This window comes from Aquarana catesbeiana, linkage group LG03 (genome assembly GCF_042186555.1).
Source record: "Aquarana catesbeiana isolate 2022-GZ linkage group LG03, ASM4218655v1, whole genome shotgun sequence".
Classification (NCBI taxonomy): Eukaryota; Metazoa; Chordata; class Amphibia; order Anura; family Ranidae; genus Aquarana; species Aquarana catesbeiana.
Genome location: NC_133326.1, coordinates 662,782,869 through 662,807,775, shown reverse-complemented (window position 1 = coordinate 662,807,775; position 24,907 = coordinate 662,782,869). Strand labels below are relative to the sequence as shown.

Sequence of the window (24,907 nt, the reverse complement as noted above, 5' to 3'; positions counted from 1 at the left end):
GTCAGCATCTAATGAATGTGTAATTCGAGAAGGTAACTGTCATATGCTATGTGGGAGTCAGTAACCTTTGGGGAACAGCGGTTAGCTATTCACCCACAAGCTTCAGCCTCCATTGGAGATGATCTACATGGTGGAGTATATAACGGTGGAGTTGGTGAACATTTTCCATGAGCCTCTAAGAGTTTGCAAGCTGATTTAATCTAGGTTGTGCTCAAGTGCCCATAAATTGCTTTATCTACCTCTAGTTGTAGGAGCCAATCATCAAGAGACAAATTGTATTCTTAGGAAGTATGCGTTTTGGAGCCCATACCAGCTCCTTCATCAAGTAGACAGTAACATTTGCTATTTCATCACTGCAGCACTTGCTTATATTAGGACAAAAACTGTTTAGATATCCCCAAACCGTTTTCACTTTTCCAATAATTAATAAACACACCCACATATTAGTTTCCCTAATTGACATTTTTTTTTTCCCCTCTGTGTCCCATTTGGGAGATCTCAGTTCACCTTCTGTTCTGTGGACACAACAGAAAGTGAAAAGTAACCTGTTAAAGTAACGGACATCCCATCTTAGAAAATTGTTACTGGAACAAGTGTCCCTATTGAAAGGTTTCCCCTTTAATCTTGTCCTGAAGACAATTTGTTTTATTGTGAATAGATGGCATCTAGTTTGATGCATTCAGCTGCATTTGTTTAACGTTTTCCACAATGAGAATTAAATATCAGATTTGTACTCCTTACCCTCTGCACAGCGACAAACCTCCCCCCGGCAGATCTTGCCAAGCATGGCACTGCCTTCTTCTACGTGGTAGAATTTAGTGCAGCGGTTTTCTGTAAAGACAAAAAAGAAAAGGTTAAATTCTACTATAACATCTTAGGGCTCTCCTGTTTATTTTTTTATTAGAAGGTCATGCAACTTGAGGAGACCTCTGAGTGTTTGCTGGAAATTGTGAACTGACACCTTTGGATTTGGAACTTTATCACAGACAGGGAACATTGTTAATGGTTCTGTGTACACTGTTAAAGTGACCCGTAAAAGTGTCAGTGCTATATACAGTGTACAGTATCTCAAAAAAGTGAGTACACTCCTCACATTTTTGTTAATATTTTATTCTATCTTTTCATGTGACAACACTGAAGAAATGACACTTTGCTACAATATAAATTAGTGAGTGTACAGCTTGTATAACAGTGTAAATTTGCTGTCCCCTCAAAATAACTCAACACACAGCCATTAATGTCTAAACCGCTGGCAACAAAAGTAAGTACACCCCTAAGTGAAAATGTCCAAATTGGGCCCAATTAGCCATTTTCCCTCCCTGATGTCATGTGACTCATTAGTGTGACAAGGTCTAAGGTGTGAATGGGGAGCAGGTGTGTTAAATTTGGTGTTATCACTCTCACTCTCTCATACTGGTCACTGGAAGTTCAACATGGCACTGCAATGCAAAGGACTCTCTGAGGATCTGAAACAAAAAAGAATTGTTGCACTACATAACAATGGCCTAGAAGATTGCCAAGACCCTGAAACTGAGGGGCAGCACATGGCCAAGACCATACAGAGGTTTAACAGGACAGGTTCCACTCAGAACAGGCCTCGACATGGTTGACCAAAGAAGTTGAGTGCACTTGCTCAGCATATCTAGAGGTTGTCTTTGGGAAATAGACATATGAGTGCTGCCAGCATTGCTGCAGAGGTTGAAGGGGTGGGAGGTCAGCCTGTCAGTGCTCAGACCATATGCCGTACACTGCATAAAATTGGAAGCCTCTTCTAAAGATGATACACAAGAAAGAACGCAATCAGTTTGCTGAAGACAAGCAGACTAAGGACATGGATTACTGGAACCATGTCCTGTTGTCTGATGAGACCAAGATAAACTTATTTGGTTCAGATGTTGTGACTCATGTGTGGCAGCAACCAGGTGAGGAGTACAAAGACAAGTGTGTCTTGTCTACAGTCAAGCATGGTGGTGGGAGTGTCATGGTCTGGGGCTATATGAGTGCTGCCGACACTGGGGAGCTACAGTTCATTGAGGGAACCGTGAATGCCAACATGTACTGTCACATACTGAAGCAAGGCATGACCCCCTCCATTCGGAGACTGGGCCGCAGGGCAGTATTCCAAAATGATAACGACCCACACCTCAAAGCAGTGATGGCCCATCCATTAAGGGAGCACGGGCACCGCCCCCTTTGTCATGCCACCCCCTATATGTAGAATGGATAGATTCATACATTGCATGAATCTTTTCGTGGCCGATGTAGCCACCCCCTATTCAGGTGTCCAGTTCCTTTTCGGATGCCGGGCGCCTGAATTACAGCGGCGGGGGTGTTTTTTTTTAAGCACCTGATTAGAGCCATATGCTCTAATAGGCTTCAAAAAAGGTGGACTCAGAACACAGAGCATTGTGCTCGGAGTCCACCCAGATGTGTTAGAAAAGCAAATGAATATTTGCTTTTCTAACACTGAAACACCTCTCCACCAATCAGGAAGCGAGGGTCTAATACCCGTCACCTGATTAGCTAAAGGCACAGGAATTCATATTGGACGCCTAGCGGAAAAGATACAGGAGCTATCACCTGACCCGCTGCATCTCCCACAGCTCGCCACTGTCTCCCGCTGCCTGACCAGATGGGGTAAGTGCCGGTCAGACATCAAGCGGGCAGAGGGGGTCACAGTGGCTGCATTTTATGGGCACAGAGGCTTCATATGATGGGCACAATGGCTGAATATGATGGGCAGGGCACAGTGGCTGCATTTTGATGGGCACAGTGGCTGCATTTGACCCTACAGGTCTAGTTGAGCTTATGTTAATGCGCGACTCCACGATCCATGCAATGGATTCCTACTCCTTGCATCTCCAGTCAGACAGGTTAAAAAGATTTCCACTGGTAACGGTGATATCTTTACCAGATCCTCACTTCCCTCCATATAACGTTTACTGCAGCTATCACCACCTTCTATTTAGTAGCCTCAAAGAGTTGCTGCCAGTCTCCCTGAGATTCGGGCTGTCTCAAATTGTACTGTTACAAGGTATACAGAACTGTGTCATAAAAATATTGCAGTATAAGTGTTATAGTTTAGCAGGATTTATGTTATTTTCCTGGTTTTCCCCACAAATGCAAAATATAACATAGAAATGGAAAATAAAACATAGTTTTGTAACATTAACCATAAACTTTGTGCGGTTATGGAAATTAGACCTTTACACAATCCCTTAAAAGAAAGAAATTCACTATATCTATTTAATTGTTGATGTTGTTTGTACCATGGCATCATAGGCACAGAAAACCCAAATTTTCAAGGTGCTCGGTGGGATGTTCACCACGTCTTTAACAATGGATGAAAAAAAAAAAAAAAAAAAAACTTTAAATAAAATTTTTATCATTTTTTCCCCCACAAATAGAGCTTTCTTTTGGTGTTATTTGATCACCTCTGCGGATTTTATTTTTTGCGCTATAAACAAAAAAGAGCGACAATTTTGAAAGAAAACACAATATTTTTAACTTTTTGCTATATTGAATATCCCAATTTTTTTTAATATTTTTTTCCTCAATTTAGGCCGATATATATTCTTATACATATTTTTGGTAAAAAAAAAAAATCGCAATAAGCGTATATTTAATGGTTTGTGCAAAAGTTATAGCGCCTACAAAATAGGTTATTGTTTTATGGCATTTTTATTATTATTATTTTTTTTACTAGTAATGGTGGCGATCTGCGTGACTGTGACATTGCGGTAGACAGATCAGACACTTTTGACACTATTTTGGGACCATTGACATTTATACACTGATCAGTGCTATAAAAATGCACTGATTACTGTATAAATGTCACTGGCAGGGAAGGAGTTAACACTAGGGGGCGATCAACGGGTTAAATGTGTTACCTAGGGAGTGATTCTAACTGTGGTGGGATGGGACTGACTGGGGAGGAGACGATCGGAGTTCCTATATACTGTCACGAGTGATCGCAGGTGCCCAGCGGACAAATACCACCGGGAAGCCGAGGACTCCATATGACGCCCACCCAGGATCGGATATCCCATCTGTGGATGCCATAACTATGGGAGGGTAGTGAAAGTGGTTAAGCATAATTAAAATCACTGCTCCTTTAAAAATTATATTTAACAAAAAAAAAATTGATACATGTCCCCCAGGGCAGTACTTGGGCCCCCATGCCCTTTGTATGGCCAATAACTTGCATATAAGCCTTCAAAATGGAGACTTTTAATTTTTCGTGTTCGGGTCCCATAGACTTTAATAGGGTTTTGGGTCCAAACTTTTTCCTTGTTTGGGAGTTCAGGTGGCAAACCAAACCGGGGGGGGGGGGGTGTTCAGCCAATCACTAGTCGAAGGGTTCCATAAAATCTAGTGGCTAATTTTGAATGAGAGGTTTAAGCAATTACTTTTTCAAGACAGTTGAAATCATACGTCTTGCAATTTATTTGAGCCTCGGAGCATGTCGCAATTGAAGATAATGTAAATGCCAGGTGTAGGCCACTGCCAACTCTTGTTGCATTGGAGGAAAAGACTTGTGAGTATAATTAATGTATGTACTTCAAGCCTACATTAGCCCTCTGATGGCCACTAGTCTTGAGTGTGTTCAGGGATGCACCAGAAAGATTATTTGTTGGAACAGCTTGAGTTGTCTGTGGTATAAGTCGGCAAGATAATAGGCAGATTTTTAGAGAAGTAGCTAGAATAGTGTTGCATAAGATTAGACAAGGTGTGATGATTGTATACTTACATGTATAGCCAGCGTTAGACTAGACATAATGCTTTTCTGCCTTCATACTGGTACATTATATTGCTGTAGCAAATATTTACCTGGTGTATAGTAATCATACAATGTGACTGTTGCAGGCTGGATGAGTCCAACTTCAAAGAACTGATGCATGTTAAACTTCAGACACTGCTCCTCAGTGTGGGAGACCTGGGGAGGGGGATAGAGGGGACAAGTTAGGTGCAAGATAATAATATTTTGTCATTTCATTTATTATATACCAAATGTGCATATAAATGGGTAAGTATTGTTGTTCTTTTTTAATGCCTTTAGAATATGCATATGAAAGTTAACAGCTTAAAGCCCAAGTAATTTTTTAAAGGTGCACTAAGAAACAGCTCTGCCTTCGATGCTCACCTACTCTCCAGCACTGTTCCCCACAGTAACTCTTTTCCATCACAGAATGTCCTTAGTCTTATGGGTTGATGGATGCCCAAAGTCACTCAACCCACTTCCTGTTGGTGCAGGGTGTCACTGACCCACCCCCTAAACAGGCATCACCATGGCATCTTACACTCTCAGTACAGTACTGCTGAGTGTGCTAGTGTCTGCACTGCTCTGTATCATTCAGTACGTCACAGCACCTGAGAAGAGACGAAGACCCTGCAAAGTCACATAACCAGCCTGATGGCATCTAGGGAGATATATACCCTGTTTCCCTGAAAATAAGACCTAGCGTGATTGTCGGTGATGGCTGCAATATAAGCCCTACCCCCCAAATAAGCCCTACCCTGTTTCCCTGAAATAAGCCCTACCCTGAAAATAAGACCTGCAAGGACTTTAACTAGGACTTATTTGGGGGGTAGGGCTTATATTGCAGCCATCTCCGACAATCACGCTAGGTCTTATTTTCAGGAAAACAGGGTATCTATCTATCTATCTATCTATCTATCTATCTATCTATCTATCTATCTATCTAGCTGTGTTTGTCCCTCCCTTGTTCATTCCCCCACAGTGAGCTGTGAGGACCTGACTTCAGAGGACAGTAGAATGCCCAGTGAGCTGGACTGGATACCTGCTTATCAGGAGGGGTGAGCTGAACTATCTGTACTTATCTCAACACTGACACAGTTTATGCAATAGAGACTGCTTCATTGTTTAGCAGCCCACTAGCCATCCGTTGCACACTTGTAAAGGGACAGCCACAGGTGCATCACCCACAGAAAGGCCCCACTGAAAGCCAGCCAATGCGGACAATTAGGGACCAGGTACTTTGCAGTCTCCTCCAGGGGTACCCTTTTGGCAGGAACACATACGCCCACAGGGCTGTATGCACAGTGTGCACACAAAGATCTTTATTTTTTGGATTAGTTGATGTCGATACTTTAACCCTGTTTTGTACCAGTTGCGGTTTGTTTAACATTGCTGATGTTAAATGTATTGCTAGCTCATAGGTCAGTGCACATTTATTCAGTACAGCATCTTTAAACCTGTTTGATTGCTTGTTCATTGATTTATGTATTGTTTAACTGCATTACTTTATTACATCCATTTCATCTATTCATCTATTACTAGTTGCTTGGCCTATTTCCTTTGTAGTGTTATAAAGTGCTGACATACTAATGCTTAAGTTAAACAGGTGTGAGCGGCATTTATCCTGCAACCATGTGTGTCAATGGGGCATGAGCAGTTTTAGAGTATATATATATATATATATATATATATATATATATATATATATATATATATACATATATATATATATATATATATATATATATATTACTGTGCAAACGTTTTAGGCAGTTGTGAAAAAAATGGTGTAAATTGAAAATGCTTTCAGAAATAGAAGTGTCAATCCAATTATCTTTTATTATTTAACATAATGGAAAGCAATGAACAGAAGGAAATTCCAAATCAAATCAATATTTGGTGAGACCATCCTTTGCCTTCAAAACAGCATTTGTTCTTCAATATACACTTGCACATAGTTTTTAAGCTCGGCCACAATTCTTTCATGAAGACAACTTCTGGACAGATTTTGCCAGAGAGTAGATGGGTGTACCTGGGTTCCACTTGTTTCCACCAGTTCTGTGCTGACATCTTCTTCTCTGCTGAACATCTTCCAATGTTGAAGGGAAGTAAGCATGATGTGTTCTTTATTTCTATATTAAAGTGGCTCTTAAGTCATTTTTTTAACTTTCCATCTATTAAATCTTCTGCCCTTGTTGTTTTAACTTTGGATAGTAAATCATTTTTATTTCTGCCAGTAAATACCTTATACAGCCCACTTCCTGTTTCTTGTTAGGTAAAAAGCCTAGGCTTATGACAACACGCGCAGCTTTTTTTCTCGTGAGCGTTTGCCAGGAAGGGAGGGGGAGTGAGTCATAGGAGGGCCAACGAGAGCTGCAGAGCTGGAGGGGGATGGATGAGTGCAGAGATAACAGGAGACTGAAGAGATCCATGTGTATTTATTCACAGAGGAGAATGAGCAGGTAAGCAGAAGTTTGAGTGTGTCTGTTTGTCTGTATATGTGTGTGTGTGTCTGTGTAGATCCAGGAAGTGAACAGACAGCAGCTTCAGCTGCCCATGGTTAAAATGGCTGCAGCCAGACTTAGTGTAGGGATATTTCTGCAGCATATTTGGAAAGTACAGAATCACAGTATATATAAAATAATATGCAAAGTGCTTGGAGGGAAGCTTCAGAATGGCAAAGATGTTTTTATTACAAATTATGTGAGCAGACTGCAGTTCCTCTTTAAGTTTCCTTGGCCGGCCGATGTACCTTTTCTCCCGTTGATTTCTCCCATGTGTTTTGGCAATGCCCTCTGATTCAACATTACTGGACAGATGTCATCCAATTTATCGCAAGGGTTAGAACCTACACAATACCATTGACTAGGTCGGTCTGCCTAGTCAATGGAACCTTGATAAGCATTTTGTTTACTATGCTCATAAAGCCATTATCTTACAATGGAAAAAAAAAACCTTGCTCCTTCGATACAAGCCTGGAAGGGTGTAGTGAATACCGCACTCTCGTTCTATTGGGCCACATATGGAAGATTTACCCCCCTTCATGACCAGGCAATTTTGAAATACGGCACTGCGTTAATTTAACTAAAAATTTTGCGGTCGCGCGACTCTGTACCCAAATAAAATATATGTCCTTTTTTCCCCATAAATAGAGCTTTGTTTTGGTGGTATTTGATCACAAAAAAAATAAATTAAAAAAAAAAAAAAACAATATTTTTTACTTTCTGCTATAAAATATATCCAATAAAAAAAGTAAAAAAAATCTAATTTATTCATCAATTTAGGCCAATATGTATTCTGCTACATGTTTTTAGTAAAATAAAATCCCAATAAGCGCATATTGATTGGTTTGCACAAAAAGTTATAGCGTCTTCAAACTATGGGTCATTTTTATTTATTTATTTTTTTACTAGTAATGGCAGTGATCAGTGAGTTTTAGTGGGACTATGACATTACGGAGAATAATCTGACATTTTTGACACTTTTTTGGGAACAAAATTATTATTACAGTGATCATATACAGCTAATATATGCACTGTTACTGTATGACTGTTACTGTAATACTAATGACATTGGAAGGAAAGGGGCTAACACCAGGGGCGATTAAAGGGTTAAGTTTGCCCCTAGGGAGTGATTCTAACTTGGGGGGGTGGACTAACTGGGAGAACACAGAGATCCATGTTCCTGCTTAACAAGATCACTGTGTTCTTCCCTGTCAGAATGGCGATCTGCCTTGTTTACATAGGCAGATCGTAGCTCTGCCTCTCTGGGGAGCGATCATCGGGTCCCAGCGGACAACGCATCTGCCAGACCCACTGATTGGCTCCCCCTCTGGCCAATCAGCATGCACACCCCCGCTATCTACAGGTACATAATTTCTTGCAATAGAGCTGCCCTGCCGCAGTATATCTGCGGTGGGCGGTCTTTATGTAGTTAAGGTGAAAAAAAAAACTTCAGCCTTTAGAACCAATTTAATGAGGATATTTGAAATATTTTTCATTTATTTTTTTGTGCCCAGAGCTCAGCTTTAATTTTTTGGATAGAGTAGAGAATGTATAGAAATCTTTTTATTGTTTTATTGCTTTCTGTGGCCCTGCTGGTGAGGTTCCTTCCCTCCATTTGTCTTGATGACCACTGTTCTAGTTAAGAGAAATCCAAACAATCGAGTTGTGGTTGGTACAGGAAGAGATCAGAAATTTTCTATTTGGTTTCCTAAGAATGGGCTTTATATACATTGAGAGGCATAACTTTTCCAAATTGTAGCCAAAAATAAAAAAAATTATAAAAATTGACTATACTTACATTTAACATACAAAGAAAGTAGAATTCCAGCCAAATGTTTTTTTTTTTTTTTTTTTGTATTTTGTATAGGGTGAAAAAAGCTATAACATTTATTCATGTGACTGGAAATATATATAATCTCTTTATAATTATGCCTTTATTAGTGTAAGATCGGATGGCTTACTTTAGATGCAAATAGTCCTTTTTTTAATACCATATAGCATTTTTAATACATTGCAGCCCTCACCCATGGAGGGGCTACTGGGAATGACACAGGTATTCCCCAAAGTGGTACAGAGGCTACCATTGACAAGAACAATCCCATGCAGACCGACAATACAGGGTCAATCTAGGGGGTGTTTTACCCTTCCTGGAGAGGAAAGGACACTCTAGAAAGGCCTCCTTAACATTTATCATCTCCCCAACCACCTTTCGGATGCCTCCTTCTAGGGATCGGCTGGAGCATGATAAATATTCATAATGGCCATTTGACTCTCCCTGTCTATAATCTGGAAACTTCTTCCAGAAGCAGATGGGAGGAATCAAACACCCAGCTTGGGAAACCCTGACCAGACAAAAGCCACATATCACTGCTGCACTGGCTTCAACTAAATTTAGCATGACAGCTTAACACATTTTTCTTTGTATACCTGTTATATTCAATACTAAACAAATAAAATAAAATAAAATAATGTGCCATAAATACATGCATACTGTTAATAGTTAAACATGGAATATCACACAAAAAAAAAATCATATATTTCACAATTAGCCAGAAGGTTTTTTCTACAGCTATTTTGAAAAAAATAGACCCAAATGAGCAATAGAATTCACCCCTTCCTCTGCCAGCATAGCTGGCAACTTCTTAATAGACATGTGCATTCGTTTTCGTCCGAATGCATTTTCGTCCAAATTTCAGGTATTTTCGTTATCGTTTTAACAAACGATAACGAAAGTGCAGAGTCCGAAAAACGAAAGATCCGACATAAACAAATGCTTTATTTTCGTTTTCGTTGCTACAACAGTTCGATATAGATAGGAGATTCGACATGATGATGACAATAACAATCTGTGTCCATCAAACCTGTGGTCGAATGTGCCTAACCTTAACTCTATTAGTCCAAGATTATTCTACATAGAGAGAAAAGATTCGACATAGAGAGAAAAGATTCGACATAGGGGAGGAAAGATTCGACATAGGGGAGGAAAGATTCGACATAGGGGAGAAAAGATAAATAAAAATTATGATGATGATGAATGTTATTGGCTGATTGTAACCAAAGAGGTGGAGCAGTAAAATAGCTAGAACTAAGTACACACGTACTTTGGCTTATGGTGTCTGTTGAAAGTTCTAAGAAGATTCGACGGAGCAGGTAAACTATATGGCATTGTACAGTTTAGCTGCTCCGTCGAATCTTCTTTGAACATTCGACAGACACCATAAGCCTTCAATGACAGATTCGACCTTAATTTGGATTTTCGGACGAATGCAATTTTTAACAAAAAACGAAATAAATAAAAACGAATTTCGGGAGTAACTAAATAAATTTATTTTTCAGACGAAAACAAAATTCCGAAACGAAATATTTCAGTGTGCACATGTCTACTAAGTGGCTAAACACTAGACATGTGCAGATCAAAAAAAAATGTGTTTTGTTTTGTTTCGATTTGTTATTTACAAAAATTAGTTTAGTTAAAATTTGTTTAATATGTTTAATTCATTTTCGGAATTTGTTTTGTTTATTCGTATTCAAATTGATTAAAATTTCCAAAATTCAAATCAATTTGAATAGTTTTCTAATCAATTTCGAATAGTTTTTGAGTTTGAATAGTTTTCGAATTCAACGTTTTCCAGTTTCCAAAGCGAATAAATAAGAATAGAAAATAAAGGAATAGAATAGAAGAAAATATAACAGAAATTATAAAATAGCATATAATAGAGTAAAACAAAACAAAATAGAATAGAAAATAAAAGAATAGAATAGAAACTAATAGAATAGAATAAAAAAGCATAGAATAAAATAGAAAGAATATAATAGAAAGAATATAACCATTTCTGAAATTCGAATAAAAATTTGAATAAATAGAATAAAAAAAAAAAATAGAACAGAAAGAATATAACAATGTACCAAAATTCAAATAGAATCAATTCAAATTTGAATAGAATAGAAAATAATAGATTTGAACAGAATAGTATAGAAAAAAAACACAACAGAATATAATAGAAAGAATATAATCATCTTCTTATTCTAATCTATTGTTTTCTATTCAAATTCAAATTGATTCGATTTAAAATTTTGGGAAATGGTTCTATTCTATTCTATTGTTTTTTTAATTTTATTATTTTTATATGTGTTTATTCTATTCTATTCTATTCTTTTCTATTATTTTATTTCATATTCTATTCTATTCTTTTCTATTCAAATTCAAATTTATTCTATTTGAAATTCAAATTTCGGAAGATGGTTATAATCTCTTCTCAGTGGCGTAGCGTGGGTTGTCAGCACCCGGGGCAAGGCAAGTAATTTGCGCCCCCCCCCCCCCCAACCTGCGGACTTTTAGCTATCCCTGAGTCCCTTCAAATACAATAGTACTGACCTACCTGATTCCTATACTGACCACTACACTGAGAACTACACTGTCCACTACACTACATTGTCCACTACACTGACCACTATACTATACTCGCCACCATACTACACTGACCACTATACTAAACTGTCCACTATACTGACCACTATACTACACTACACTGTCCACTATACTACACTGTCCACTATACTACACTACACTTGACCACCATACTACACTGACCACCATACTACACTGACCACCATACTACACTGTCCACCATACTAGGTGGGCACTGCACAGCAATTTATATGATGGGCACTGCACATGATATGGTGGGCACTGTATGACACAGCACATTACATGGTGGGTACAGCGCATTACATGGTGGGCACTGCATGGCACAGCACATGACGTGGTGGGCACAGCACATTACATGGTGGGCACTGAATGGCACATAACATTACATGGTGGGCACAACACATTACATGGTGGGCACTGCATGGCATAGCACGTTTCATGGTGGGAAATGCAACTGCACATTACATGTTAGGAACTGCACATGACATGGTGGGCACTGTTGAACAGCACAGCACATTACACAGTGGGCACAACACACTACATGCTGGGCACAGCACATGGCAGGGTGGGCACAGCATAGCACATGACATGGTGGGAAGTGCACATGACATGGTGGGCGCTGCACATTACACGGTGGGCACTGCACATTACATGGTGGGATCACTGTATGGCACAGCACATGACATGGTGGACACTGCAAATTACATAGCGGGCATTGCAAGGCACAGCCATGACATGGTGGGCATTGCACATGACATGGTTGGCACTGGATGGCACATCACATGACATGGTGGGCACTGCACATTACATGGTGGGCAATGCAAGGCACAGCACATGACATGGTGGACACAGCACATTACATGGGGGGCACTGCAAGGCACATGACATGGTGGGCACAGCGCATTACATGGTGGGCACTGAATGGCACATAACATTACATGGTGGGCACAACACATTACATGGTGGGCACTGCATGGCATAGCACGTTTCATGGTGGGAAATGCAACTGCACATTACATGTTAGGAACTGCACATGACATGGTGGGCACTGCAAGGCACAGCATGACATAGTGGGCACTGCACATCACATGAAGGGCAATGCAATGCACAGCACATGACATTGTTCAGCACAGCGCATTACATGGTGGGCACTGCAACGTACAGCAAATGACATACTGGACACAGCACATTACATGGGGGGCACTGCAAGGCACATGACATGGTGGGCACAGCACATTACATGGGGGGCACTGCAAGGCACATGACATGACATTGTGGGCACAGCACATTACATGGGGACACTGCAAGGCACATGACATGACATGGTGGGCACAGCACATTACATGGGGGGGCACTGCAAGGCACATGACATGACATGGTGGGCACAGAACATTACATGTGGACACTGCAAGGCACATGACATGACATGGTGGGCACAGCACATTACATGGGGGGGCACTGCAAGGCACATGACATGACATGGTGGGCACAGAACATTACATGTGGACACTGCAAGGCACATGACATGACATGGTGGGCACAGCACATTACATGGGGGGCACTGCAATGCACATGACATGGTGGGCACAGCACATTACATGGGGGGCACTGCAATGCACATGACATGGTGGGCACAGCACATTACATGGGGGGCACTGCAAGGCACATGACATGACATGCGGGGCACTGCAATGCACATGACATGGTGGGCACAGCACTTTACATAGTGGGCACTGCAATGCACATGACATGGTGGGCACAGCACATTACATAGGGGCACTGTAATGCACATGACAGGACATGGTGGGCACAGCACATTACATGGGGGGCACTGCAAGGCACATGACATGACATGGTGGGCACAGCACATTACATGGGGGGGCACTGCAAGGCACATGACATGACATGGTGGGCACAGAACATTACATGGGGACACTGCAAGGCACATGACATGACATGGTGGACACAGCACATTACATGGGGGGCACTGCAATGCACATGACATGGTGTGCACAGCACTTTACATAGTGGGCACTGCAATGCACATGACATGGTGGGCACAGCACATTACATAGGGGCACTGCAATGCACATGACAGGACATGGTGGGCACAGCACATTACATGGGGGGCACTGCAAGGCACATGACTTGACATGGTGGGCACAGCACATTACATGGGGGGCACTGCAAGGCACATGACATGACATGGTGGGCACAGCACATTACATTGGGGGCACTGCAAGGCACATGACATGACATAGTGGGCACAGCACATTAAATGGGGGGCACTGCAAGGTACATGACATGCGGGGCACTGCAATGCACATGACATGGTGGGCACAGCACTTTACATAGTGGGCACTGCAATGCACATGACATGGTGGGCACAGCACATTACATGGGGGGGCACTGCAAGGCACATGACATAGTGGGCACAGCACATTACATGGGGGGCACTGCAAGGCACATGACATGACATGCGGGGCACTGCAATGCACATGACATGGCGGGCACATGACATGGTGGGCACAGCACATTACATGGGGGGCACTGCAATGCACATGACATGGTGGGCACAGCACATTACATGGGGGCACTGCAATGCACATGACATGGTGGGCACAGCACATTACATGGGGGCACTGCAATGCACATGACATGGTGGGCACAGCACATTACATGGGGGCACTGCAAGGCACATGACATGACATGGTGGGCACAGCACATTACATGGGGGGGCACTGCAAGGCACATGACATGACATGGTGGGCACAGCACATTACATGGGGGGCACTGCAAGGTACATGACATGGTGGGCACAGCACTTTACATAGTGGGCACTGCAATGCACATGACATGGTGGGCACAGCACATTACATGGGGGCACTGCAATGCACAGCACATGACATGGTGGGCACTGGGCACAAGAGAGCACATTACATGGGGGAAGCAGCAGTCTGTCCCCTAGCACAATAATTACACAACATCCCCCTAACAAATGTACTGACCTTATCATAACAGCATGGGAGATGTCCTTCCTCCCGGGCTCCTGCTGGATAGGACATCAGCGCCCCTCCCCCAGACACTGAGGATCTGTGTGTGTAACAGATCCTGTGATAGGGGTCAGTCATCGGCAGAGACAGGACTTGGCTGCACTGACTTGTCTCCTCCAATACTGTCCACTACACTGCCCCCCATAGTGACACTACACTGACCTCCATAGTGACACTACACTGCCCCCCATAGTGACACTACACTGACCTCCATACTATACTAAACTACACTGTCCTGCCTACAGTCTCTCTCGCCCCCCTCCCTCCCCCCCCAGTAACAAGACTCTCACTTACCTTCTTATCCTGGCTGCATCGATCCGGATGATGAGGAGAACACAGCGGCGGCTCACTTTCTTCTCTCCCCTGCGCTCTGCTTGCTGCCATGTTCAGTATCCAGCGCCCTGTGATTGGGTGTATGGGGGTCATGTGCGGAGGCGGGGCGCCTCACATGACCCCCATACACCCAATCACAGGGCGCCGGACACTTAACATGGCGGCCGGAGCCCGGGGACACAAAATTAAAAATTAGGAGGAGGCAGCCAGTGACACATACTGGCGCCCCCCTAAATATCGCGCCCGGGGCCACGGCACCCCCTGCACCCCCCACGCTACGCCACTGTCTCTTCTATTCTATTCTATTCTATTGATTTTTCTATACTATTCTGTTCTTTTCTATTCTATTCTAATCTATTCTTTTGTATCCTACTCAAATTCCAATTGATTCGATTTGAATTTTGGGAAATTTCTATATTCTTTCTATTTTATTGTTTTTTGAATTCTGTTCTTTTCTATTCATTTATAGTCAATTCTATTCTATTCTTTTTTTTTTCTATTCTATTCTTTTCTATACTGTTTTATTCTTATGTATTCAAATTAAAATTTCTTCTATTTGAAATTCGAATTTCAGAAGATGGCTATATTCTATTTGATTCTATTCATTTTTTATTCTATTCTATTCTTTTCTTTTCTATTCTATTTTGTTCTGTTTTACTCTATTATATTCTATTCGTTTATTTTATGTTCTATTCTTTTCTAATATATTTTGTTCTGTTATATTTGTCTATTTTCTATTCTATTTTTTGAAAAACAAATCAAAATCTATTCGAACTCGAAAACTTTTTAAATTCGTACTTGAAAACTATTCGACTTAGAAAACTATTTTAAATTGATTTGAAAACTATTCAAATCGATACGAATTCGCATTTCAAATGAATTTTTTTTTCATTATTTTGGATTTGTTTAAATTGGGTACTATGGTAATTCAGAAATTTGGATACATCCCAATTTCCAAAAAGTGAAAATTTGTCCGAAATGCAATTAGGAACAAAATGAACTGCACGTGTCTTATAAACACCATATTCCAGAAAGCATAAAGTTAGTGCTGGGCTTTCTTACTAGAAAGCCCATCTTGGTTTTAAAAGTAAGTGTCCTTTATTTCTAATAAAGATTTATTTAAAAAATTATATAAAGCATATATTTAAAAACATAATTTTCTAAGCAAAGTAAAAAAAAAACATCTTTCCAAAAATCAATATTGGTAATCTTTCAGTGATAATTAGCCTAGGACTGGGGTACATTTCTCATTCCTCACCCCGTTTAGATAGATGATGAGTGTTCCTTTATCTGTGATCTCCTTGTTGATCTCAAACTGGAAGATATACCTATCCACTCCATTCATTAGCTGCAATTAAGAATGAAAATTAATAAAACAAATACTTAGCCTTGCAGTATACTGCTTATGTAAGGTGACTTAGTATAAAGTTTAATCTCATTACCCAAAGCTCAATTCCACTTTAAGATTTTTTTTCCTTTTTTATTAGTCCCACCAGTAGGTGTAAAAATTGTTACAAAAAAGATCTGCGGTGACTGTAGTTCTCACTTTCTCTCTGATTCAGTATTCCAGAGACTCATCTCCCACCGAGATCCAGCTCCAACTTTGCTCCTCCCTTTACATTCTCCAGGATATAAAATGAATAACAGGTAGAGTTGAACCCCTCATAATGGGTGCAGCAAGTGTGCAGACCCAAGAACTCAGCATAAAGATCTCACCAATAAATTCTCCAAGAAATAGGAGAGACTGTCCAGGGGGTTAACTCAAAGCATCTTCAAACACTGTAATATCAGCTTTGTGTGGACTAACCCTTAAAGGGAAAGAAAAGTCTGGTTTGGCTACCATAAATACTGAATGGTAACTATACAAATCCCCAGGTAAACAGGGCTGTATTAATCATAAGATATACTCTTTTTTAATTCTTTATTTTTCCATTAAGCATACAGTCAGAAGAGACATACAAGACAATTAACAAGACAAGACAATTAAGCAGGATGGCTACAATATTGTCTATTGCCTTGTAAATTCCAGAGAAGAGAAAATAAACAATGTTAAAATAAGTTTTAAAGGATAATTTGGCATAAGATACTTTTACCTTTTGCTAAGCTAGGAATTTAAAAAAGTGTCAATATTCCAAGTAGACATTCTACATTGTGTATTTATATTAAATTTGCCTAGCAGTTGAAGGCCCAGCATAGTTTAAAGAAGGATACTACATGCTATCAAAGCCTAGTTTACAGCACCAGGTCTTAAATTCTTCCTTACCTTATTAAGTCCATCAACATCTGGTGAGAATCCCGTCAACATGGAAACATCCAGAATTGACATGGTGGCATCATGTGACTTAAGGAATCTGAGTAAAGTAAAGTAAATTATGTTGCATAATATACCAAGTCCAAACAGTATATAGCTTACATTTATCCAAAAACATATATGTAAGATAAAGCAGAACTGCTCACTACCTCCCCCCACCACTCCCAGGGTACCTATTATAAATCCTAGTGTCTTTTTCGTAGCCACATAGCAATATGGGGTCCCAGCTCAGATCATGCTCTTCACCTGTGACAGTCCTTTGTGCTGCATAAACTTTCACTCACATTAACAGAAATGGAAATTGAACCACACCACAGCTAAAAGGCCAGCAGCTGATTAGACTGCCAAACCACCTGCTGACCATTTCTGTGTTTGTAATCAAACTGGAAGAAATACCATTTAGGTCCACCTTACTTCTAGTCCAGTCACACTGTTCTCAATCAAGCCCTGGTAAAAGGGGCATTTTTGAAACCCCAAAATGCATTGGTTACTCCTTGGATTGTCCCCCTGACTTTTAATAAAATTGTAGCAGTGGTATGGCACTTCAATTTCCATTTTTGTTACATTGCACTGTGAGCCAAAGAGACTTTGAAGATTCTCTGGAGTGTAGAAGCTCAACCTGGGAACCAGACTATTGAAATCAACATCAATACATTAAGAGGTCAATACTGATAAGATAACCTTATGGGTCCAGTACTATTTTCCACTTTGCTCAACTGGTATTCACATGTCAGGTGAGTGCCAGTCTAAGCAGCTTTCAAATGTAAGCCCAAGCTGCAGGATACCATGGCCACAGGGTGTGCATTTTTTCACAGGAATACCATTCAATGATGCTAGCTATCACTCAGTTTGGAAGAGGAGTGCATGGGGGACACTTTTTAAATAGCTCATGCCAAGAGTTACAGTGAGACTGTCCTTTGTTCCATGCATGTTTTCATGGTTGATGCTGTTCTTACCAATGTTGTGTATACTTGTCTAATGGGGTTTAGCCTTATTGGGGCATAAGTCAATCGCTGTAGGTAAGGCTAATAGTCCCATCAGTTAATCTAACGCTTCCATTGCCTTGTTCATTATTCGATGCATTGCATTTTGCTTGCCCTGCATTAATTGATTTACCTTATTAGCCATCAAACAGCTTGTGGCCTGTTTCCTGTTTGCTATTACTGTTGTGGTATTATACTAATCATTACCTAACCTAGGTCCTTGCAGCATGCTAAGATATACCCAGGTGTTGTCAGTGGGGACCAAGCAGTTTACAGAGTCATGGCAGAGAACAGAGGACCAATCATATCAGGCGGCTCCTGTGCGGTTGCTCTCACATGCAAAGGTTAAAAAGACCCTTACAATTTTTCATGTTTGTAATTTTCTTGTTTTAATAAATTTTTTACATATTTATTTATTTGACATGACTTCTTTACTATCACAATGGTGTGATCTCTACCACTCTCCATACTGAAATTCTGTGTCATGGCCTTGGGCACACAAAGGAGCTATCCTAGCCCAAGAAGGTGGGAAAGAATCTGCGCCAGGCTGCTGCTGAAAACAGCCCTGGGGCACAAAAGACCTGGAGAGAACAGTGCAGAAAATAGGGTGGCTGAAATATCTGTTCAGAACGGACTGACCCATCAATTCTAATTATTTTTATGCTCCAGTCAGCCAACTGGCTGTTCATGTTTACATAACTAAAGAACATTTCTGATTGCACCTACCTGAAGCAAATAGTAGCAGATACTGTCTTTTTAGCTCCTTCTGGTTTCCTAACTGCATAAAAAAGGGAAACAAGAATAAAAAGGCAAAATGCAAGACATAGCAAGGATTTCTCTTGTTACAGCCTTTCCAGGTGACATTAGATCCCTTAACCAGAGTTCTGGTAAATATTGATGAGCTAAGGTTTAGGCCAAACCCACAGGAAGCTGTCACATGATAACAGTCTGCTGGCCCAATCAGCTGCAGCCAGTGAATTCCCCACACTTCAACCGCACATAACACAGGAACCAAGATGCTGATGTTATAATTGACCTATCATGACCATATGGCCATATTTGGTCAATGACATCGCCCCACTTTGACCTGAAGCTTAGCTTATTGCTAAGAGATGAGCAGACAGCTCAGCCTGAACCTAGGATGCAACTGAATTTTGGCCCCAACTTTTGCCATTCACCCCCCAGTTTGGTGCTGAGCATCATATAGAGAAGCGGCATTAGAGCCGCTTTTATATGCAACAGTTTTTTACTGTCAGGGGTTCCTAAGGCCCTGCTGTGTCTCTAGCAACCACTGCCATCATGGGCACATAAGCAAAGGGGCAGGCAAAGCAGTGACATCGCTGCCCAAATATGGGCAAGGCCATTGTACAAATAAGCAACATACAGTGCTTCTCAAATCTAAATATATATAAAACTAAATCATTCACAACATAACAAGAAGTCTGTGCACAATTTATTTTTTCACTCCATTGCTTGTTGGGTGGACTATTAATGTATTGATTTGATGCACCCATATTGATTTGCACAGCATTTTTGTCATTTGGTATTTGTTATGGTATGAATTATTAGTTTTTTGTATATGTATTTTTGGGGAGCACTGCATGTTGCATAGAAAGGTTTTTAATATCATTTAAATATTTATACAGCAGCTTGGGTTGAGGGGATGTAGGGTGAGCCCACAAATTTTTGTATTTGCTTTCTGAATTGACCAAATATGGCCATGATATTACTGCTAACCCCTTCCTTGGGAAGCTGTCATTCGGCGAGAAGTACCCTGGGGACCAGTTGTGTGTGCTAGGTACATTGAGTTTTTCACTTACGAGAGTCAGCAGTCATGATTGATGATAGATTTACAATGAGGGACACTGGGGACTTTGGGTGTCTATTTCTTTTTTTGTGCAGAGGTGGGGGTACTAAATACCCCTTACTCATTCACGTGAGAAGGGCCGTACCTGGAGGCCCAATTATTTTTAAAGGGGAGTCCAAATTCATAGACCCCCACATCCATGGTCCAGGGTTTGTGGGGAAGAACCCCTTCATCTCCAAAGGTCTCCCAAATCTGGAGGGCTCCGTGTGCCATTTTAATAGATGTTAGAAGGAAACTGTAATTAGCTGGCAATTTAAATCCCTTTTTCCTCTGTAAATATCAATGTTTTAACCACTTGCTGACTGCCTAATGTAGATATACGTCGGCAGAATGGCAACGGCAGGCAAAGCAACGTACCTGTATGTTGCTTTGAATCGCCCGCCACGAGCTCCATGACTGCGCCTGCGTGACCTGCGGACTCGATGTCCGCCCCTGTCCTGCGATCGTGTCACTAAGCTGCAGAACGGGGAGATGCCTATGTAAACAAGGCATTTACCTGGTCTGCCTAGTGGCAGAACAGTGATCTACTGCTCCCTGTGATCGGGAGCAGTGATCACTGTCGTGTCACTTGTAGCCCAGCCCCATCACAATAGAATCACTCCCTAGGCACACTTAACCCCTTCCTCACCCCCTAGTGGTTAACCCCTTCCCTGCCAGTGTCATTTACACAGTAATCAGTGCATTGTTATAGCACTGATCGCTGTATAAATGACAATGGTCTCAAAATAGTGTCAAAAGTGTCAGCCGCAATATCGCAGTCACGATAAAAATCGCAGATCGCCACTATTACTAGTAAAAAAATAATAATAATAAAAATGCCATAAAAATATCCCCTATTTTGTAGACGCTATAACTTTTGTGCAAACCAATCAATATACGTTTTTACCAAAAATATGTATAAGAATACATATTGGCCTAAACCGAGGAAAACATTTGTTTTTTTATATATTTTTTGGGGATATTTATTATAGCAAAAAGTAAAAAATATTGCTTTTTTTTCAAAATTGTCGCTCTTTTTTTTTAGCGTTTATAGCACAAAAGATAAAAACCGCAGAGGTGATCAAATACCACCAAAAGAAAGCTCTTATTTGTGGGAAAAAAAGGATGTCAATTTGGGTGCAATGTCCGCGCAATTGTCAGGTAAAGCGACGCAGTGCCAAATCGCAAAAAATGGCCCGGTCATTGGGCAGCCAATTCTTCCGGGGCTGAAGTGGTTAAAAAATCACTGCTCCTGGCCAAATAGAATGTTTACATTTTTTTTGCCCTGTTATTCTCAGGGCAGTGCCCCTCCACTACTTTATGACAACCGATAAAGATAAAACACAGATGAAATACACATGGAGCTGTTTTACCTGCCCAAGGATTTGTATTTTTGTACATCCACTTCTGAGATGTACACAGCACCACCCTATCTAGCAGGTGGAGGGGACCTGATTGTTTGTTACTGCAGGTTCACTTTTATTTACAGGTTCCCTCCCCATTTCCTGATGATGACGGAACAATGAAAGGAAGAATAAGCACACTTTTGAGCTCGCCTGTTACTCTGTTTCCTCCTCCTATCAGTATGCGCCTTGCACTTCAGCACACCTGATTCACTCCTTGTGCTGCTCCTCCCTTCCTCTCTCTAAGCTTTGCTGCACAGTAGACTGCAAGAGGCTGATAGCAAGTCAATTTCAGGTAATAACAATGCTTACATTTAAAGTATACGTATATATTTAAAGCGACAATAACCACTTCAGCCCTGGAGGATTTGACTGCTGAATGACCAGAGCACTTTTTACAATTTGGCACTGCGCTGCTTTAACTGCTAATTGCACGGTCATGCAATGCTGTACCCAAACAAAATTTGCGTCCTCTTTTTCAAACAAATAGAGCTTTCTATTCAAACGCTGTTGCTGTCAACATAAATAAATCAGAGCTGTAGCTGAATGGCGTACCTGCTAAGCAAATGATGGTTAACAATAAAACAAAGTAACATTACAGTATAAAACATAGTAAAAATAAAATATTTTTTAATGCAATCTGTGCCTTAAAAATATATGCTTCGGCATACATGCTCTTTTTTTTAACTGTGGTGGTGAAATCACCTCCTACAGCGCTGGAGTTGCTGATTTACGTATCGTGGGAGCAAATGCTGTTGCTGTCAAGATAAATAAATCAGTGCTGCAGCTGAATGGCGTACCTGCTAAGCAAATGATGGTTAACAATAAAACAAAGTAATATTAATGTATAACAGTAAGACATACCATACCTTCAAAGCAAATACAATAAAACATAGTAAAAATAAAACATTACAGTTCTAAAATATAGTAACAAAAGAGAGAGAACAATACAGAGTGAACAATAGAGTGGACAATAGAGAGCGAATGTAAGAAAGAGAACAATTGAGAGAAGAAAGAAAAAAAATATATTTTAGGCTTTTTTTTGTGTGTTTTTGTGACTGTAAACTCTAAATGTTCCAGATTAAGGTCTCTCAAAATGTGATGAACATCTCATCTTTCGAGACCCTGGGTAAGTGTGCCTAGGACTGCTGTACACTACACTGCTGTACACTAAGCTAATACTCCACTAGTGTGTGGTAGCGTTCAAAACAGTCACCAATGCAAAGACCTGATTGGTCAGGACAGGAGGGACAAAAAAAAAGGGCTTGTCACGCCTATATATGCGCTTTCTACAGACACAACATCTTCTTTGGGCATTTCTTTGGGTAGGGGTACCAGGGAGGACATGCAGAAAATGCCTCTCATGCAGTCGGCTCACTGCATTTGCACTGGGAAGGTGGGGCACAGCACCGTCTGGAAACAGAAGGGCTGTGATGATCTCTTCCTGGAATTTAAGGAAGAATCCAGTTTGTCCTGAAGCTTTGTATAGCACATAAGCGTTCAGCAGAGCCAATTGAAAGTATACAGACACTTTTTTATACCAGCATCTGGCCTCGCGGGCAATTCGGTACGGTGCCAACAACTGGTCATTGAGGTCCACCCCTCCCATATTAAGCTTATATTCGTGGACACAAAGGGGTTTCTCCACAACACCAGTCGTCGTAGGAATTTGGACCGTTGTGTCTGCGTGAAGGGAGGACAGAACGAAAACATTCTTATTGTCCCTCCACTTCACAGCGAGCAAATTATTACACTTCAAGCAGGCTCTCTCCCCCAGCCTAAGACAGGAATCTACAGGCCAGTGGGGTAAGCCCCGGCGATTAGATCGCACAGTGCCACATGCTCCAATTCCATAATCAAACAAGTGACAAAAAAGTGGCATGCTCGTGTAATAATTGGCCACATATAAGTGGTACCTCTTTTCAAATAAGGGTGACACCAAGTCCCACACAATCTTACCAGCACTGCCTATGTAGTCTGGGCAGTGCTCTGGCTCTACAAAACTATCTCTTCCCTCATAAACCAGAAAACTATATGCATATCTTGTGGCCCTGTCACAGAGCTTATACATCTTTACCCTATATCTGGCACGCTTGCTGGGAAGATACTGTTTGAATGACAAGCAGACAGAAAATTTAATCAGGAACTCATCAACGCAGATAACTTGATCGGGAGTAAACAAGGCTGCAAACTGCTGGTTAAAGGGGTTTTTGAGGGGCCAAATTTTGTAGAGCCGATCGTATTCAGGGTCATCCCGAGGATGACAGAGTTCATTATCATTGAAATGCATGAACCGCAAGATCTGCTCGTATCGTGTCCTGGTCATGGAGGCAGAGAACACGGGCATATGGTGAATTAGGTCAGTGGACCAGTATGACCGCAACTCATTCTTTTTAGTCATGCCCATGAGGAGGGATAGGCCCAGAAAGGTCTTAAACTTGGAAACCGTAATAGGTTGCCAATCTCTGGCAAGGGTCAACTGGGGATTAGCGGCGATGAATTGACCAGCATATAAATTGCTTTTTATAGAGAATAAAAATCAAGTGACGTAAAATCAACTGTTTCCGCCTGAATTCCAGGTTGGCCAGTGAATGGGGGAAGTACGGGTGCTGCAGAAGTGGTGGGCTCCCAATTTGGATTGGCAAATGCAGCAGGAAGGGAACTATGGGCTCGACAGGCATGTCTTTGTCTTCTTGGTGGCAGCGGGACACTAGTTGTGCTAGCCACCTCACCAGCTTGAACTGCACTTATGGGACTCGCCACGTCACCACGTGATACTGCAGTGCTGGATGTACAGCCAGGATGTACTAGGCCGCTAGTGCTTGCCAGTATACCAGAAGGATGAGCGGCACTAGTACTGGCTCTCTGCTCGATACGAGAGCTCTGCGGTTCTTGCACCTCAACAACAGCAGAAGAATGGGGTCGGGTACGCCTGACCTTGGCAGGGACCACTACTCCATTGTCAGAGCTATCTGTCAGGGTGCCGCTGCTGTCTACAGATTTGTATTCTAAACCTGAATCTGACAGATGGGTGACTTCCTCTTCACTATCTGTCATGCTCAGAAACATGTAGGCCTCTTCACTAGTGTACCTTCGATTAGACATTTTGGCCTCTAAGTTTACTTTAGCATTCACAGGTCTGACTCTGTGAATGCTGCAGCTATGTCTTTTGTAAGTGACAGTGTTCGATTGATACTGCACTTGGGTGGGCTGGGCTGGGCTGGGCGGAGGGGCTAAACGCAGGTGCTAGCAGGTATCTGGGCTGATCCTGCTAACACTGTGTTTT

The 24,907-nt window shown here is 41.3% G+C and overlaps 1 protein-coding gene across 1 annotated transcript in view; it reads right to left on the bottom strand.

Annotated features, from left to right (window-relative positions):
* LOC141133429 (complement C3-like) overlaps nt 1–24,907 on the bottom strand; it is a 731,058-nt gene that overhangs the window by 31,457 nt on the left and 674,694 nt on the right. Inside the window, exons 33-37 of the mRNA XM_073622815.1 lie at nt 19,099–19,150; nt 17,342–17,429; nt 16,337–16,426; nt 4,831–4,936; nt 742–831 (exon numbers count right to left, since the gene is read on the bottom strand). Coding sequence (XP_073478916.1) covers nt 742–831; nt 4,831–4,936; nt 16,337–16,426; nt 17,342–17,429; nt 19,099–19,150 — 426 coding nt within the window. The remainder of the gene's footprint in view (nt 1–741; nt 832–4,830; nt 4,937–16,336; nt 16,427–17,341; nt 17,430–19,098; nt 19,151–24,907) is intronic.